The sequence below is a fragment of the Narcine bancroftii genome, chromosome 4 (assembly GCF_036971445.1).
Source record: "Narcine bancroftii isolate sNarBan1 chromosome 4, sNarBan1.hap1, whole genome shotgun sequence".
In the NCBI taxonomy this organism is placed as follows: domain Eukaryota; kingdom Metazoa; phylum Chordata; class Chondrichthyes; order Torpediniformes; family Narcinidae; genus Narcine; species Narcine bancroftii.
Window position 1 is genome coordinate 304,021,963 of NC_091472.1, and position 20,741 is coordinate 304,042,703.

Below are 20,741 nucleotides of genomic sequence, written 5' to 3' on the forward strand. Positions count from 1 at the left end.
TGACTGTTCTGTCAGCTTAAACGGTGCAGAATGAAATGGATCATGTTATCTAGTAAAATGTCCTAACCTAATGTCATGGGCCTTGACTGGATTGAAAGGTTGAATCTACTAGATCAGAAGTTGGAAGTGGCACATACCCCAACAGCGGCAAATGCAGCACAAGAGTTGCTGATACTGTTAAAGCAATATCATGCAACACTGTTTTCCGAAGGCCTCGGACAGTGCACTAAAACAAAGGGGAAATTCTGTCTTCTGCCAAATGTGAAACTGACTTTCAAACCAAAATGATCTGTCCTAAACGCAGCACTGCAAGAAGTGGAGCAAGAACTGGAGCGGTTGCAACATGGAGTAATTGAACAGGTCAACTACTCATCATGGGCTGCACCTATCATGGTGAAGAAATCGAATGGATCCATACATCAATGTGTTGATTTTTCAACTGGTCTGAATGCCGCACTGGGCATCAATACCCACTGCTATTCGCAAAGCTGAATGGTGGCAAATGCTTTGCGAAGATCGACTTAGCAGAGGCACATTTACAGGTGGAGGTTGGTGCCGAATCCAGAAAATTGCTAACCATCAACATGCACTGTGGATTGTTCAGGAACACCCGTCTACCATTCAGAGTGAAGACTGCTCCAGCTATCTTTCAACAGATATAGACACAATTCTGAATGGTGTTCTGGGAGTTGCAGTATTCCTAGATGATATCCTGGTCATGGGAGCACACGCTTGAGAATTGTTCGATCATTTTGATTGTGGTTTGACTTGCATCAGAGACTATGGTTTTCAAGTGTGTACAGAAAAATGCATATATTTCATGAAGTCAGTGAAATATTTGGGTTTCATGATTGACGCACATGAATGATGACCAGATCCACAAAACACTGATGCTATCAGGCACATGCCTGCACCCACAGATGTGATCATGCTACATTCATTCTTGGGTCTTATTATAGTTCATTTCCGTTGAAGATGCATAAACTCCGTGATCCACTCAACAAGCTCCTTACTAAGGGTAGCAAATGGAATTGGACTTCAAAATGTCAAGAGTCATTTAATCGAGTTAAGACAATGCTAAATTCAAACCTTCTATTGACGGACTACGATCACAACTTGGAGATTTTCGGAGCTTCAGATGCATCACAGTCTGGGGTGGGTGCAGTCATTTCACACATATTCCCAGATGGGAATCAAAAGGCTATAGCACACGCAGCCCAGTCTCTAAACGCCGCAGAGCGTAACTATGGACAAATCGATAAGGAGGTTTTTGTGGTGAAGAAATTCCATTATGGACGGCAATTCACTCTTCTAACAGATCACAAGCTGCTATTAGCAGTATTTGGCTTAAAGGATGGAATTCCAATTTACATGGCAAACTGACTTCAAAGATGGGCAACCATGCTTCTTGGGTATGATTTCCAAATTAAATACCTGCCGACTACAAGTATCGGACAACTTGGTGTACTGTCATGACTCAGTGAACGGGAAACAGAGCCGGAAGATATTCTTGTCGCGGAACTCTCGGTACAGGCAGAGGTCAACCAGGTATTCAAAGATGTTATTAACTCAGTGCCAGTTACAGCAGAGAGTCAGACAAGCAACAAGCAAAGATGACATTCTTCAAGAGATAAGGCATTATCATCGTACAGGGTGGCCAAAAGCTTGTCCAAGAATGGAAATACAGCCATTTGTTTTTAAAAGATGAGAATCATTAATAATCTCTAATGGCTGTCTTTGCAGAAAGGATTGTGATATCAAAAACTCTTCAATCAGCAATCCTAAAACAGTTTCACAGGAGATATCCTTGAAGAAATCCAGGAAAAGCACTTGCACGAAGCTATGTTTATTGGCCTGTGATGGATGACCAGATTGAACAACTAACATGGTCATGCATCCGATGTGCCTCGGCTGCGAAATTCCCTGTCACGACGAATTTACATTCCTGGCCACGACCAAGCAGGTCAAGGAATCGTCTTCATATAGACTATGCAGGAGCAATTAATGGAGAATACTATCTAATCGTAGTGGATGCATAATCCAAATAGCCAGAGATCATCAAAGTAACCCGACCAATTGCATCGGCTACAATTATGGAACTCATCCATGTTCAATCATTTTGGTGCTCCTGCAACATTAGTTTTGGACAATGGGACACAATTCACAGCAATTAACTTTGATTTATTTTGCAAACAATATGGCATCACTCATATTCACTCGCCTCCATATCATCCACAGTAATGGTCATACAGAACGGTTTGTGGATATGTTCAAACGGGCTCTACACAAAGCCAAGGGGGAGGGTCCAATGAAGGAGATTCTGCGGACATTCTCGTTAAATTACAGGAACACTCCAAACACAAAAAACTCCTGGTGACACTTTGCGTGTGGAAAACATCTTCAATAGGATCATTAGAACACCATTTGCGTTATTTTCCCACAAAAGTCAGATCCTGGACACACAGATTTGGATATGGAAAGACAGTTCAACCGGCTGCATGGATCAAACAAAGAACGTTTCAGGATGGACAACATGTGCTGGGGTGAGACTACAGGGTTAAGTCAGATGAGTGGCAGCCGTGGAGAATCCTGAGGAAGATGAGGGAGGTTCTCTATCATGTGCAGGTTGGACCGGACAGATGGACAAGACATGCCAACCAGTTGCAGTCAACTGAATGTAACCTCATTGAGATACCTCAGCAAATCAGCTTTGATGCTCTGTTGGAGATTTTTGAACTTCAGAAACCAGTGACCAACCAAACACAACCATCATAAAACATGATTTTACCCACTGCACCACGGGAACATGTACGAACTTCACAAAGAGTTCACAAACAAATAAAGCCCTTCCAAGTGGACCCAAGTCTCCACTCGTATGAGTAAAATGGCTCAAAAGGGGGAGGTGCTAGGATGCCCTAATCAGAGTGACCCACAGGTCGCCAGGAGTGGATCTTACAAGTGGAGCCATCAATCAACAGAATGGCTCACAAGACTGTCTTGTGAACTGAAGTCAAGCTTGTGTATATTTCTATAAATAGCTCACTCCATTTTTTGAAAAAAGAAGCAGAGAGAGTTTGGGTGTGATTTCATGAAACTCTGTGTCTGTTGTTAATTCTCTGAGTGAACCCAAAGTGGGAGTTAGATTCCTCATCTACCCGTGCAGCCCAAACATTCTAGCACATTTACAACAGAAAAATTGGCCTGGAAATTTCAATTAGGAGGTTTGCAACTTCCCCATTTTAAGAACTAATTATAAGGCAGCTCAATTGAAATTTATTAATGGGATGTTTGATGCAGGTAAATCTTTAGCCTGGGTTAAAATAGAATTGAGTAAAATAGGAGAAAACTCAATGCAGGACTGTATGCAAGTACAAAAAAAGCAAAACAATATTTATTCATTCATTTCTGTTACTTCTGTGCATCTGTGGCACTTACATATGCATACATATAAAAGACTACTAAATTTAAAAAGTCTAGATTCTCAGATGGTCTGGATTACTGGCATCCGGATTTTTGGACTTTTACTGTACGAGGAGATGCAATGTTTAATATTTTGTTAAAGTACCAGTAATCTCAATGTTATCTCCAAGTCAAAAAATTATCACAAAACATTTGCCTAGGATAAATAAAGAACTACATAAATCTAAATTCATTCTCAAAGCAATCTTCTTTTCCTATACATTTTCCCTGTACTTTATTCTCTTCACATTCCCATCCACTCTCTCCTGCACACCAAGGGCAAATAATTGCCCAATTAACTTGCCAATCCATGCATCTTTATAAGCACTCGGGATTCCCCCAGGTACTCTGGCTTTCTTCCAGATGCGCAAACTCCACACGAAGAGTAGTGGAAGTCAGGATTGAACCCAGGTCCCAAGGCAGCAACTCTGCTAGCTGCACCACACCACATTCTCCATTCAATGAGCACAAATACTGATCAGATCTCTTCAGAAAATAAAAATCAATTGCAGCTTTGAAAGGTTGAAAAATCCAAAACATAAATATATTTATCACCTTTTTGATGTCATCTTCTGAAGCCTTCTTAAATTCATTTTCAAATGGACTTGCCAGTTCATTAAATAACCCAACTTCTTCACAATTCTTTAGGAAACGAGTTGGAGTTGGAGTTTGGTCTAAACGGTTTTGAAGCAATAAAATGATAGCACATTTAGAATCAACTTTGTTAACTTGCATACCACACAGAAACAATTTATCTTGTGTAATAATCTGTCCTCCATTCTTTATAATTTAAATGCAAAGAACAGGACATGAAAAATAGAATTAAAATAACAATTATGATTCAAATAATTCAAGACAGTATGGCAGCCCATAATGCTATTGGGAGATAACAAGGTTTCACTGGTAAATTATTTTCTCAGAAAAGTGGAGATTACTTGACTTCATTAATCATTTGAATGGCTATTTTCATTACTGCCCTTCATCAAGACTGCAAACTGATTAATGCTCAATAGATTTACAGCAGTTAAAAATGCAATAAATAACAAACTATACTTCAAAACATGAATTTTGATGTGTACAATTTTAACAATTGAATGCTTTATGAACACCTATTTAAGTATCCATGATGTGAAAATGCATAAATAACTTCAAATGTTACATTAAATTATTTGAAACATGAATTTTACATGAAAAATTGTGTTGTCTTATAAATTAAAGCAGGCAAAGGCCATTTAGCCGCTCAAACCTGCGGTAAACTCAAATCTATAGTACATGACAATCCATCTGCAGTATATTTTCACCACAGATATCTTTGCTTAAAAATATTATAACTCTGTCGTTACCACCCTTTGAGTATTCCAAAAATGCAAGAGTCTCAGAAAATTTCTTGGCTCCTCTCTGTTACAAATGGGCAATTTCTTATTCCATATTTTTCAACACGAGCAAAATTATGTATATATAGCCGATAGGTATAAACCCAGCCTGTCCAACTTTTCTCCATTGGACAAGTCAAGTTTATTGCCATCTGATTGCACAAGTACAACCTGACAAAACAGTATTCTCTGGACCTCGGTGCAAAACATGCAGACACACATCTTGACATAACACACATACAAACAATACATACACGCGACAAATATTTCATCTATACAAATAATTAAGTACATTTTGTTTTGTACATATGACAGTCTCGGATGGTTAGTGTGAGCAGTTCCTTTCGTTGTTCAGCACTCTCACTGCCCACGGAAAGAAAAGCTGTTCTTCAGCCTGGTGCTGGCTCTGGAACCTGTATTTCTTCCCCAACAGAAACAGCTGAAAGATGCTGTATGCAGGGTGGAAGGGATCCTCTTCAGGCCACGATCCCTGAGGATCACACTGATGGTGGGGAGGCAGGGAGACTCCAGTGATCCTCTCCACCGCTCTTATGGTCATGTTTTTTGACCTCCGATCCATTTCTGTAGAGTAAACGTACCACACTGTGATGCAGCTGGCCAGGACGCTTTCAAAAGAGATCCTGTAGAAAGTTGACATAATGGTGGCTGGTAGCCTTAGCTATTTCGGCCTTCTCAGGAAGTGCAGTCGCTGCTATGGCTTCCTGACAAGTGAGAAGATGTGGAGTGCCCATAATAGGTCACTAATTAAGTGAACTCCAAGACACTTGATGCTCTCCAGTTTCTATTCTATAGAGTTGTTGATGTATTGTGGAGGGTAGTCGATCCTGGTCCTCCTGAAGTCCACGATCATCTCCTTCATCTTGTCCTCATTGAGTCTCAGGTTGGTCCTGTCGCACCATCTCACAAGATTTTCCATGTCTTCTCTGTAGTACGATTCATCATGTTGACGTGGCTAACAACTGTTACGTCATCAACAAACTTGATGACACTATTAGAGCTGGATCTTGTTATGCAGTCGTGAGTCAGTATCATGAACAGGAGCAGGCTGAGCACAGCCCTGACAAGCCACCATCCCAAGAATCAGTCTACTTAACCTCCTCTGAAATGCGTCAACACACACACACATTCTTATTTAAATATGAAGACCAGTAACATATGTACTCCAGCTGTGGTCACACGTGTCCATTTATAAATAAAGCACAATTTCCTATTCTGTTCCTCATAAATAAGTGATAACTTTATCACCTCTTCTACTTGTTTGCTTTTACTGTATATTTGCCTTGTGAAAGCAGATCCCTCTGCATTTCAGAATTTTGAAGTCATTTGGATATTATACTGAAGCCCTTTTCCTATCATGCAAAAGTCTGCTCTACCCCACACTGAGTGAAGGTCTCACTATGTAATTAGTATTTTGTTTTTTATTCTAATCCACCCCTTTGTTCAACTCATTGACGTTCTTTTCCAACTATGTCTTTATACCTGATTATTTCCAGGATTATTGTTCCCTTTTCCTCTTCCTCCCTTAGATCTCCCCAAACCTCTACTTCCTGAACAAACCCATCCTCCTCCCCAACACCCTCCACCTCCACTGGCACCACTCCAACCCCTACCATCCCAGAGAACAATTACAGCACAGAAACAGGCCACTTCGGCCCCTCTAGTCTGTGCTGAAGCATTATTTCTTGTCTAGTCCTGCACTCTCCATAGACCTCCATCTCCCATCCATATGCCTGTCCAAATTTACTTTAAATGTTAAAATCGAGCCATCATCTACTGCTTCAGCTGGAAGCTATTCCCACCACCTCTGAGTGAAGATGTTCCCCCTAAATTTTTCCCATTTCACTCTTAACCCATGACCTCATTTGAATCTTATCCACCTTCAATGAAAAAAGCCTATCTACATTTACTGTCAATCCCTCTCATAATTTTAAATCCCTCTATCAAATCATCACTTATTCTTCGTTGCTCCATGGAATGAAGTCCTAACCGGTTTAACCTTTCCCTGTAACTCAGTCCCTGAAGTCTGGGCAACATCCTAGTGAATTTGAAGTAAAACTTACCTAAGGTCCTAGTAAATCTTCTCTGCACTCTCTCCATCTTATTATCCTTCCTGTAGTCAGGTGACCAAAACTGTACATAATATCCAAAATTGGCCTCTTATACAACTTTAACATAACAACCCAACTACTGTATTCAATACTTTGATTTATGAAGGCCAAAATGCCAAAAGCTTTCTTTACAACCCTATCCACATGTGACGCCACTTTCAGGGAATTATGCATCTGTATTCCCAGATCTCTCCATTCTACCCCACTCCTCAGTGCCCTACCATTTTCTTGGTTTTTCCTTCCAAAATATAACACCTCACACTTGTCTGCATTGAATTCTGTCTACCATTTTTCAGCCCACTTTACCAGTTGGTCCAGATCCTTCTGCAAACTTTGAAAACCTTCTTCGCTGTACACAATGCCTCCAATCTTAGTGTCAGCTGTAAATTTACTAATCCGATTTACCATTTCCATCCAGATCATTGATATAGGTGACAAACAACAATGATTTTAATACTGATCCCTGAGGCACACCACTAGTCACAAGCCTCCAAACTGATAAGCAATCATCCCCTCTGACCTTCACTTCTTGGAGATGGAACAGCCAGTCTTCTGTAGAGGCTTTGCCTCCACCTCTCTTTGCCCAAATCTCAATAAATTTCATGCAAGCCATGATGCCAAACTCTTCTTGCGTCAGCCCAGTCTCCATGCCTATTTCTTCAACCAGGATTCTCCACCACCCACTCGATGCATTACCTCGCCTAAAACTTTCTTCCTCCTCATGGACACCTTGTACCAGCCTTCTGCCTGTTCTGGACCATTAATTTCCAACTGCCGCCAACACATCAACCATCTTGACTTCAACACTCACCCTCTCGGAAGGCCTTGCCCTCCACTCTCTCCGCACCAATCACAACCTGTCAAATCCGCTGACAAGGGTGACAATTTTGTGGTCAATATATGAGACCATATATTTAAAATCATATTCCCCATGGAGATCTTAAAGAAATACTATATTATCATTAATATCTTGGCAAGTTTTTAATCAAATGAATCAGTTTAGGGTTTGAAGTCTTTTTCTTGATTAAGTTCAGGTTCCATCTATAGATAAAATTTTAGGGTACTACTTCGTCTATCTCATGTTATGCCATATGTACCCATTTTGGTAAGTCAGTTTCAAAAAAAAAATGCTAAGATCCTCAACTGTGAAGCCAGATAATATTTCTTAAAATCTGGAAGTCTCATACCCCCTAATTTATAGTCCCACGTCAATTTATCCAGTGCTATTCTTGGTACTTTGTTATTCCATAAAAATTATCTAACCAAGCCATTTATTATTTTGAAAAACTTATTTGGTAAATACATTGGTATTGACTGGAACAAATACAGAATCTTTGGCATAATCTTCATTTTAACACAATTGGCCCTTCCTATTAATGTCAGGGGCAGGTCTTTCCATTTCGGCAAATCTTGTTCTTTTTTTTTGCCAGCAGAGGAGAATAATTCAATTTGTACAAATTATTCAAATCATTATCAAGCATGATAATAATTTAATTCCTTCACTTTTCCATTGGAGCATACTATTTACTTTAAAGCACTCATAGTCCTGATTTGTCGCTAATAAAATTTCACTTCTCCATGTTTATTTTGTATTCTGATATACTCTCCCATATTTCATTAAAATTTCCTGTTTTTTTTTCCATGGAGCCTTCGGGTTCAGAAATATACAACAGCATGTCATCAGCAAACAAACTAATCTTGTGCTGAATAACTAAATGGAAACATTCCTGATATCTGATTATTAGTTATTATTTTTGCCTGTGTGTTTTGATATAATGCCCTAATCTAGTTTATAAATCCTCGTCCTAACCCCAATTTTTCCAGTATTTTAAACAAGAAAGGCCATTCAAGTTTATCGAATGCCTTTTCTGTATCCAAAGATATTACTATATTGGGGTCATTCCATGATTGAGCTAAATGTATTATGTTAAATAATTGCGTCAGGTTATTTGACACTTGTTGCCCCTTAACAAATCCTACTTGATTGATATGTAATAGTTTGGCTAAATACTGTCCCAGCCTATTTGCCAGTGCTTTCGCTATAATTTTACATTTAAAAAAAGATATTGGTCGATAAGATGAAGTTTTCAGAGGATCTCTATTTGTTTTTGGAAGCACAGTGATTATTGCCATTGAGAAGGACTCCAGTCATGTTTGAGTTTTCACTACTCGCTCTATAACATACATAAACAAAGGCATTAACAGCTCTTTAAATTCTTTTAAAAATTCAACCAGAAATCCATCCTCGCCTGAGGCTTTATTAGCTTGAAGAGTTCCCAATGTTTTTTTAATTTCTTCCCTTGTAAAATGTAAATCTAATTCCTGTCTGTCCTCATCATCCAACTTTAGGAGTTTCACTCCCCCCAGAAGTTTCTTTGTTTCAACCTTATCTCCCGGCGAGTCAGATTTATATAAATATTTATAATATTGTTGAAATGTTTCATTTATCTCCTTTTGATTATATGTAATGTATCATTTTCCTTCTGAAAAGCATTTGTGGCTCTTGCTGATTCTTCAGCCTTCACTTGCCATGATAGTACTTCATAATTCGTAGTATTTCTGTTTTGTGTTTAATATTGTCTTTTCTACTTTATATGCTTGTAAAGTATTGTATTGGATCTTCTTATTTTACATTGTTCTATATTTATCCTGGCCTCACGTTCTCTGATATTCTTCTTCTAATTACCCTAATTCTGTCTCCAGTTTATTTATTTCTGCATTAAATTCTCTTTTATATGCCTTTAATGTGTCCCATATTAAAACAAAAACTATTATCAGTCAAACCCAAGTTATTTTCACAATAAATTTGATCTCCTGTCTTATAAATTGTATAAAAATCCTCCCTTTTCAGTATCATCATGTTTAATCGCCATCTATATTTATTTTCCTGTTTCTCCAATATTTGTATTACCAAGGTTAGTGGCGAGTGATCAGAGTGCAGCCTAGGTAAATATTTCGTTTTTATTACTTGGTCTTTTGGTATTCTAGTATGCGAGTCATGTTTTTTTAATATAATGAGCAGTCTTTCTCCTTAGGGTTGGACTGTCTCGACACGTCCATCAAATTTAAATCTTTCATATATGAAAGTGTTAACTTGGCTACTTTAGCTCTTGTTATCGTTTTTGCTGATTTATCAAGAATTGGATCCAGACATAAAGTCTCCTCCAATCAATATATTTTGCCTTCTCTCTGCTACTTTTAAAAATATATCCTTCATAAAGACTTCATCGTCATAATTTGGGGCATAAATATTCATTAGCATCCAAGATTCTGAGTAAAGTTGGCCATTTATCACTTCATATCTACCTGCTTGGTCCATTGAATTACTTTCCAAGACAATTGGGACATTTTTATTAATCAGGATTGCCACTCCTGCTGCTTTTGAATTCAATGATGAAAAAAAGGCCCCCCCACCCAACTGCCTGTTTATCATGTTCCACTTTGGTAAGATGTGTTTCTTGTATAAATACCACATCGGCTTTTATCTTTTTTAAATATGTGAGTATTCTTTTCCTTTTGTCATACCCATTCAAACCATTAACATTAAAACTTATAAACTTCAATGACTTATCCATAGCAGCATATTAAAAATTTTGTGCAAATAAATATGTAAACAGTTTTGTGATCCACCCCAAGTATCATGCAACCTCCGCTCTGGCAGTGACAGACAGGAAGCCCACCCTAAAGCGCCACCTTGAAAACTATACCTCCCCCGTTGATGCCATTACCCCCTTTATGCCTAGGTTGTACCGTGCTGTACCTTCAGTACCTTCTTTCCACTCTCCGAGCTCCCCGTGAACAGTAGATAGGATAAAACTTCGACATCTCATAATAAAATTAAGATGACCTTCAAACAAAAAACTAAAGCTTTACTTATGTCCTAAAATATCTTATTTACACCAGTCTTTTCACAGTCGACTTTATTGTTCTTCATAACTGTCAAATAAACTCTTCCACCTCCTCCCTCAATTTAAAGTATCTTCTGTTACCTTCAGAGACCTCCAATCTCAACATTGCTGGGTACATCTTTTCAGAGTTGCCTCTCGACCACATCGAATTCTCTTATTTTCTGAATTACTGAAATCCTGGAAGAACATAATATCTGCACTGTCCCATTTTATGGGAGAACGAGAGTTTTGTGTATTCTCATAAGCAATTCCCAGGATTGTCTATCTGTCCTTGAAGCTCAACAATCTCACCAAAGCAGATCGAGGGCGAGTTTCACCCATTCTCCTAGGTCCCAGCATTCGATGAGCATGTTCAATAGGCACTCAATCGCCGAGTTCCTCAGGGCGAAGGACTTGATGGATTCAAGTCTCAAAGAATTTCACGGCATCTCTGCCTTTAGCACCTTCCCAGGCCAACTATTCGCATATTGTTCCTCCGATTGAAGTCCTCCGTGTGATCCAGTTTATCCAGAAGCTGCTGCTTATCTGTGACCCATTGTTCGGCTTGTTTTTTTTTTAATCCCTCAATTTGCTTATTAGGTTTACCGAGATATCTCTCTGCGCCATCCATTCTTTCAGTTAAGTCATTAATGGCTTCACCCATCTCTCTCACTAAAGTGGTAAGCCCTTTAATGGCAATCTCCACATTTGTAAATCGTTGTCCCAGACCTCCAAATTCTTGCAACAAAGTTTCCAGGTCCACTATTCTTTGGGAGGAGGAGGCATCGCCACCAGTATTGTCCATCAAAGCAACTGATGAAGCTGGAGCTTTTTCCATTGCAGATCTTGTTTTTTTCTGTGTGATCTTCCAGTCATCCTTCAGTAGTTTTCTTCAGAAGATATATCCACACTTTGCAGTCAAAAAATTCTACCAAAACCACTTTTTGGTTGTCTTTTAGAGAATTTTCTCAGAGAGTTCGGAGAAATACGTCTGGTTAGCCACCCAGCACGGCCGTCCCACCCCGCCAACTTCCATCTTGACCTCATATTCACTTGGTTAATCCCTAGCCACTCTCCCCTTTCTCAATCTCTCAGTCGCCATCTATGGAGACAATTCTCAAAATACATTTTCTACAAACCCAACTCCCACCGAAATGTTATCCACTTACCTTGACTCTTTTGGTCTATCTGGTCCAGTCCCTCCCCACCTACATCCGTGATACTTCAAGTGCCCTCCTTCACTTCAACAACTTTTAGCTCCCTGAACTTGACCACCTCATCTTCACCATGGACATCCAATTACTGTACACCTCCATCCCCTATCTAAAAGGCCTCAAAGTTACCTTGACTACACCTCTTTGCACCTGTGCCGTGTCCCCTGTAAGGATCCATTCCTTTCTTGAAATTTCTCCCTCTCCATTGCATCTACTTCCAGGAAGAGATTTTCCAAACGAGATCATCTGAGATATTCTCCTTCACAAAACATGGCTTCCCCCTTCTACCATCAACTTGGCCATCATGCGCATATACTCCATTACATACACATCAGCCCTGGCCCCCTCCACCTACACACAAAGACAAGATTCACTTTGTCCTCTCTTACCACCCCACCAGCCTCCACACCCTCCGCCATTTCCGCCACCTACTACGTGATCCAACCAGCAGACTCATCTTCCTTCTCCGCCTTCTACATGGACCAATCCTCTTAACTTGCTCATCCACTCATCCCTTCCCACCAGTCGCCCCTTGGTACCTACCCTTTTGACTGCAGGAACCCACATCTCCTCCCTCACCAAAACAGTCTGTGCGGTTTATTAATTGCATTCGGTGTTCCTGTTGTGACTTTCTCTACATCAGAGAGATTGAACTGACTGGGAGATCATTTTGTTGAGCACCTCTGTTCTGTCTGCAGCATCAGCGGGAATCTCCCAGTGGCCAACCATTTGAATTCCATGCCCCATTCCCATGTCAACAAGTTTGTCCATGGCCTCACACAATGCCAAACCATAGGACCTGCAAATTGAAACAGCACTAATATTCCTTCTGGGCGCTCACCAAATGGATGGCATCATCATCAACTTCTCCAGTTTCTGTTAGGCCAATTTCCATCTCCCTCTCTTTCCCATCCATCTTTGCTCCAGCTCCCTCCCTCTCCAGAGAACTATACCCTCTCCAATCACCTCAGATTTTTTTTTAAATCTCATGCCCTCCCACCCACATCCACCTATAACCTCTTGCACGTGGGCCTGTGCTCCTGCCTGCACCATTTTATTTGGATGCTTGCCTCATTTTTGCTTATACCTTGATGAAGGGATCAGGCCAAAATATGTGGATTACGGATCTTTACCTTTGAAACATAAAGAATGCTTCATGACTTGCTGAGATTCTCCAGCATTTTTGTGTAGACTACAATCACAGCATCTGCAGACTTTCTTGTGTAACTACCCAAAATGTGATGTGCTTTTACAATTTTGTTTTAAAAAAGCTTCTTAAATATTATTGGCATCAACTTGTGAGTGACCAGAAAAGTAACAATTACAATCAATGGTGTAAGAAAGGACAGATGCTAATTTAGCTAATAATAAGGTTCAGCTTAATGCAGATCTCTAATTCAATGGAGTTGGCACATTCTTCTTGAGGGTCTCTTCTGGGTGTTTCAATTTCCTTCTGTATGAATAATGCATATTTTTGGAAAAGCAAATAAAGAAAATTACAAGTCAATATGGTAACAGCAAGGATAGTAGAGTATTTGAACAACTCTTCTAAAGAGCTCAGATTTACTCCATCCAGAGGTCAAAGGGAATCTTTATCATTTTGTGAAAACTCCTTGATAATCCATTGGAAATTTAACTTTATTAATATGAATCTACTAGGAGCCTTGTTCTCATCCCAAAGCTTCATCTAACAAAATAGTTGATATTTAGGGATGTGATGATTATGAACAGAGAGTCTGATGACTGAATTCCTCCAGCAGCACCAACAGAACAAATAGAATAGTATAACATGAATTGTCTCAAAATAACTGAGTGTTTTATTCTGTGGTTAGTGAATTCACTCAAGGTGTGTTTTAAAAAATTGTTTTCAAGAAGCAAGTTAATCCTGAATAAGCCTTTCCAAATCCATGAAGCCACAACAATTCAACACAAATTTGACAGCAACTTCCCACATTCTTACAAATTTAAAACTAAAATAAAAGGAATCCCAGTACCATGAAGACTCAGCAGATCAAGAAACAGCTGCATCCAAATCACATTTCTCTTCAATTATGTCAGAATTTTTACATAGATCAGTGAGGCCTGTGAACTCCTATGAGGCCTAGTTCATGCCTTTGGGCTCAAATTGTTCATTCAACAGCGATGTTTCTTTCATCATTCCCAGAAAAAAGCTGGAAGGGACTAACTAGTCCACTGAGTGGGAATTTTCTGTATCTGTACAGTAAAACCTCTGGGCACCTTTGGGATTGGTATATGCCAGAAAAGTGAATTTGCCTTTTGCCTGAGATTGCGGGTTGCACGGATTGGCGAAGTGACCCCTAGGGAGGCAAAAATTTTAAACTTCAGTTTTTTTATAAAACCTTTTATTTTCCATGATTTTTTTGGCCGGTTGCTTGACGATCCTGTTGCTTGAATTCCAGATAATGGGGATTTTACTGTAGCTGACAACAGAATTCCGATGTAAATGAGTGAAACCATCCCTTCCCAACTCTGTTGTCTTTTAATATGCCAATGTCACTTATTAGTTAATTCAATTAAAAATTAGTTTTTGTGATATTATTAAGATTGCTATTTAGTTCCATTTTCAAAGGACCATTTATCAGCAGTAAATGAAAATGGTGACCCCATCTACTGTTTGGCTTCTTGTCTGTGACTGGGTTTGGCAACAGGAATCAGTTTGGAAAATATGTGAGCAATTAGCCACTTGGCTGAACTCTTCATAAATCCATGAGCATTGGGTATCCATCCTTGAAATCGTGGTGTTTTGGAAAGAGGCATCATGATCCCATCAGATTGTATTAAAACTGGACTTGCCTCCATGCTCAGTGATACCGATAACTATCTTAACTTGGCTTGTCATTAAGCTTGCCCTTGCCGACCTACTCAAATTTAATGTCCTTTTTAAACCCTCTCCCCACCTCTTTCCTCTGACTGTACCATCTTGTGCAAAGCCATCTCTCTTCGCCCCCAATTGAGATGTGTGCCTTGAGATGCTGGGATTGATTCTAAAACTTCCCTCTGCCCTCCACTTTCTCACCATCCTTCTTTCATCTTTAAATACAGATCCTAATCACTCTATTGAATAAGGATACATGTACAACATGCAATTATATCCCAGCGAGACAGAGAGAACCATGACTACACTCCAGCTGCTACTCCTGTTGGTTTAGGACAGATCTTCACCAGAAGTCCTTCTTGGGCCATTTCCGGACTCAACAATAACTTCAGGAACTGAAGCAATGTAGGAATGGAATTTGTTTGGAAGCACTTTGGTTATAATTTATTATTTGATTTATAATTTATTCATATTGAAGTCTGAAACATACTTTTGCTTGGCCATATCATTCAGGTGAACTTCTGATTTCTGACCTGAATTGTCTGCTATCCAAATTAGTTCAAGTTTTAAAACAAATGCAAACTAATTCCTTTACCTCTTTTCTTTATAACTAGCATGTCCAGGCATTCCCGTACATACATAATTCATATAAGCACCAAACTTGACATATTTAAAAAATATTACTCTATTTTTTTGATGTGTAGCAAAAGAAAATTAATTAATAATAAATTATTTTGAATTAATTCCTTTTAATGTGCACATGTCTGTCATTATGTCCCAGTCACTGTGATTCCAGCAAGACAACTAGAAAAAAAATCAAGAAACTCTCCATTGTTAATGAGGGCAATTATGATAATTATCTTTTTACTCAGTAACAGTAGTGGCAATAATATTGATACTAATCTCTGTGCTAGAAAATTAAACAAACTCTAAGGATATGATGAAGAAAGTATGAAACACTGTAACAACACATGGTAGCTTTAGAAATGCTTTACATTTATGTTGTATTTCATGAATTTTATGGTTCAGAATGAAGAAAGGATGTTAAGCCATTCATAAAATAGGTTTTTCTGTCATTTTATTGTGCAAAAGTATTATATGTTGCAACATTTTTAACAGGGAAGGATACTTGATCAATATTCCATCACTTTTCTGAAGGCTGGATTACTTAAGGTGGTAGAAAGAAACATATACTAACCAGCCACGATGACGCTGTCATTACGTGCTGGACCAAACTTTAATGTCATCTCATGTTTGTGCTTGTGAACAGCCAAGTGATCTTCATTTGTGAAGCGCTGCAACAAATTTTAAAATTAGTTTACAATTCAGTTAACAGTAATAACTGAAGGATTTGCAAATCCATCACAGGTTCTCTATATCACATCTTTCCTCAAAACTCAGTTTCACGAACATGGAAAGAAGTATTCTGACAATAGACACCAGTTCGACACCTGAATGAAAAACTATTTATCCTTACACATCCTATTTAACAAAGTGGAATGTATGTAGCATAGATTCTCAATTTGGGGCGTACGCCCCACCGGTGGTCCGTGGAAATATTTTGGTGGGGCGTGGGTCTTAAGAACATTTTAGTGGGGTGTAGGAATATTTTTGGAAATAATTTAAAAGTTGGCTTGAAAAAATAAACTTGTTGTACTGGTGTGAAAGATGTGACGTGGCAACACTGTCAGTACGACACAATTGCAGTAACTTCCAAGTAAAATCACTTTGTTCTTTTTATTTTCATAAAATGTGTTTTTGCTCTTCCGACATTTCTCTCTTCTTTCCTCATTGTTTCTCTTATTTTAACTGTTGTTATCCTTGGTTAATATTATAATTATATTTTTTCTGACTGGTCTTATTATCATCCATTCCAAATTAGTTCATTTGCGATGAGGATTCCAAATTATCTCAACAATCATATCTCCGTCCATACCCCATTACATTTTCAGTTCAGTAGTGAGACCTGTATCTGTATGTATCTTTGCACTAGCGTACTGATGGGGGGGGGGGAGGGTCTGCCCCAGGCGCAACCCTGAGGGGAACGCCAAAAATCAGAAAAAAATAGGGACCCCAGAAAGTAAAGCACGAGGCTAGCGCAGTTTTGATGCACTCTGCGAGAAAAAAATGTCAGAAATTGCGCTAGTCTTTTTTTTAAGGGTCAGTATTCTTCCTTTGATTCAATCATTACTTTTATTACATTTTTCAATTCGAAGACAATAAAATATTGATTAATCTGTTTCAGGGAGCTTGCGCTGTTGTATATTCAAAATAAGCACTTTTTTTCTTTGGCTTGGCTTCGCGGATGAAGATTTATGGAGGGGTATATCCACGTCTGCTGCAGGCTCGTTGGTGACTGACAAATCCGATGCGGGACAGGCAGGCACGGCTGCAGCGGTTGCAAGGGAAAATTGGTTGGTTGGGGTTGGGTGTTGGGTTTTTCCTCTTTTTGTCTTTTGTCAGTGAGGTGGGCTCTGCGGTCTTCTTCAAAGGAGGTTGCTGCCCGCCGAACTGTGAGGCGCCAAGATGCACGGTTGGAGGCTATATCAGCCCACTGGCGGTGGTCAATGTGGCAGGCACCAAGAGATTTCTTTAAGCAGTCCTTGTACCTCTTCTTTGGTGCACCTCTGTCTCGGTGGCCAGTGGAGAGCTCGCCATAGAACACGATCTTGGGAAGGCGATGGTCCTCCATTTTGGAGACCTGACCCACCCAGCGCAGTTGGGTCTTCAGCGTTTTTTTTTAGGGTCAGTATTCTTCCTTTGATTCGATCATTACTTTTATTACATTTTTCAACTCTAAGACAATAAAATATTGATTAATCTGTTTCAGGGAGCTTGCGCTGTTGTATATTCAAAATGAGCATACCAATCAAGCAAAAGGTTCATCAATATTCAATGGGGTTCTTGAAGTTTGAGTTTATATCTGCTGTACATGATGGGCATGTACTTTTTTTGCCTATTATGCCAACAGACTTTGACAAATGAAACAATGAAAGGAGACAGCCTTGAAGTTCATTTGAGGGTAAAACATCCTAACCATGTCAATTCGAAACTGGAATATTTTAAAATCACTGAAAGAGAAGTTTGAAAATAGATCAAAATTCACTTCATTATTCACTGCGCAAACTATAGCCCTGAATCGTATCCTTGAAACTAGGTATGAAATTTCTCTGCTGAAGGATGACAAAGATGTCTGAGCAATTGACATTGAGTAATAGTACTGTATGCAACAGAATAGATGACATGGGTCAAGATGTTGAAAAACAGCTTATTGAGAAGTTGAAATCACAAAGGTTCTCAATGCAACTGGGTGACTCTATTGAACAGGACAGTGAGCCTCTGTTAATGGAATACGTGAGATATATTGATCAGGAAGGGTTTCAAGAAGAGACGTTGCTTTGTGGATCATTAGAAACAATCACTACTGCAGTTGATATCTACGGCAAGCTCAAAAATTATTTGGATGAAAATGAATTATCAAAAAGAAACATTGTATCTTGTGCTGCAGATGGTGCACCTGCTATGATGGGTAAAAAAAAGATTTTTAAAATTAATGAAGGATGAAAATCCAAATATGTTGGTTGTGCATTGTGTTATTCACCAAGAAAACTTAGTTGCCAAGAAAGTTTCCCCTGTTCTACATAAGATAATCCATTCTATGATCAAGTGCATCAATGCCATCAAAGCTAATGCCAATGTGAACATCTGTTTAAGCAGTTTGTGTCGATAAATATGCAGAACATGTGAGATTATTGCTTCACACTTAAGTAAGGTGGTTGTCCAAGGGAAACTGCTTCAAGTTTATGGAACTGTTTGATCTCTTCAGCAAGTTTCTGAAGGACAAACCTGAAATGAAGCCCTTGCTATCAACAGATGAGTTACTTAATGGATATTTTTGAGAAACTAAGTACATTGAACAAGCAACTCCAAGTAGCAAATATGATGCTTGTTGATGCAAAAATAAAGATATTTGGATTCATTACACTTCTAAAATTATGCCAAAGGAATACTTCTGCAAGAAATTTCAGTCAATTCTGAGGTAACTAATGCTGTTACAAACATCATTGTTGACCATTTGAAAATGTTGGTTACTGACTTCAATGATAGATTTTGTGATTTAAAGGCAATGGATTTTCCCTCTTGGTTAACTCAGCCATTGCTGGTGGACTTATCTGGTTCCAGTGCAATACCAAGAGGAGTTGCCACATGATGAATCTGTGAAAACTCTGTTCAAAGTGAAAAGAACCATGATGTGGCCGTCTAACGAGATTGAAAAGAAATACCTACTTTAGCAAGGGAACTATTGATACATTTTCCATTTTCTTATTTAGTAGAATGTGGCGGCTTCAGTGCTGTTAGTGATTTGCTACAAGAGAAACCAACTGGAAATTACAAAACGTGGAGATTTAAGGTTGAAACTAACAAAATTAATTCCTCAAATCAAAAAAATGTGCAGCCAGCGACAGGGGCAAGGTTCCTACTGAAGTAACGACAATTGTTGAATGTGTGTTTGAGATGGTTGACATGTTGAAGTAGTAGATGAATATGAAATATGTGTCCCAGTGTATTCCTGGTCTTAATTGCATTGAAATACAGTTACAGTCAATGATTTAATTAAATTTAATTGAAACTTCTTTTGAATATATAACTTTTTTTCAGCTAATGGTGGGGCGTACATTTTTAAAAAAATTAAAGTGGGGCCTAGCGTTTATAAAAAAAGGTTGAGAACCACTGGAATGTAGCAATAAAGCACAATACCTTCTTACTTTTACACTTTGAAAATTAATCCATACAATCTTACATATAATTGCACACCAAAACAAAATTGAATAAAAATTGTTTTACCTGACCACAACCAGGAGCAGTACAAACAAAAGGTTTGTCATCACTCATGTTCAGTAGATCCTCGCTTCACCTGCATCAACAATCAAATTTGTAATAAAATTACAATACTCAATCCAATTGATATCAAGTCATATAACATTTTGCTACCGACTAAAGAGATCAAAACTGGTAAATCTCCATTCCACAATCTACACTTGATTTAAAGTTACACATTCACGAATGAAAATGAAACATTTTAAACCCACAGGTTTCCTTGTTCACGTTCCCAAATTTGCTTTGCTTCCCTCATAAATAGACCTGCTTTGGCTCATCTACTTTTCCCTAAACAAGAATCTGAGAAATAATAGAGTGGAAATTACACATGATTAAACTGCAAAGGGGCAACAATTACATTGGTATTGCATCACATTCTGTGCACATTCTTATTTCCCTTTAACTTGAATCTACTACATAGTGAAATAATTAACATAATATTTGTTAAATTTTCTTTTAAGTTTTTCTCAGTCATCCAAGATAGATTTTCTAGTCACAAGCTAAATTTTATACCAAAAGTGACAACTCCAACATCAACTCACTCCACTCAGTATATATGAGGTGAGTTCATTGTGTACAACGTACAGATGTACTGAAATTCATACTTATTGCACCATGTAAGATATTCCAACAAAATTCGGCGGGCAGCAACCTCCTTTGAAGAAGACCGCAGAGCCCACCTCACTGACAAAAGACAAAGGAGGAAAAACCCAACACCCAACCCCAACCAACCAATTTTCCCTTGCAACCGTGTCTGCCTGTCCCGCATCGGACTTGTCAGCCACAAACGAGCCTGCAGCTGACGTGGACATTACCCCTCCATAAATCTTCGTCCGCAAAGCCAAGCCAAAGAGAAGAAGTGTAAGTTAAATTATGATAATGTGCCATGAGACTAAAAAATAAATATAAAAGAATATATTAATGTTCAGAATTGTGGCTTGTGCAAAAAATAAGTGATGTTTCAA

At 38.7% G+C, this 20,741-nt stretch overlaps 1 protein-coding gene across 10 annotated transcripts in view; it reads right to left on the reverse strand.

Annotated features, from left to right (window-relative positions):
- atf2 (activating transcription factor 2) overlaps positions 1 to 20,741 on the reverse strand; it is a 147,650-nt gene that overhangs the window by 105,484 nt on the left and 21,425 nt on the right. For all 10 annotated transcript variants that reach the window (XM_069935781.1, XM_069935782.1, XM_069935790.1 and 7 more), the window contains 3 exons: positions 19,744 to 19,813; positions 16,097 to 16,193; positions 4,015 to 4,133 (listed from right to left, as the gene is read on the reverse strand). In XM_069935781.1, the coding sequence (XP_069791882.1) occupies positions 4,015 to 4,133; positions 16,097 to 16,193; positions 19,744 to 19,791 (264 nt within the window). In that variant the 5' untranslated portion in view covers positions 19,792 to 19,813. The remainder of the gene's footprint in view (positions 1 to 4,014; positions 4,134 to 16,096; positions 16,194 to 19,743; positions 19,814 to 20,741) is intronic.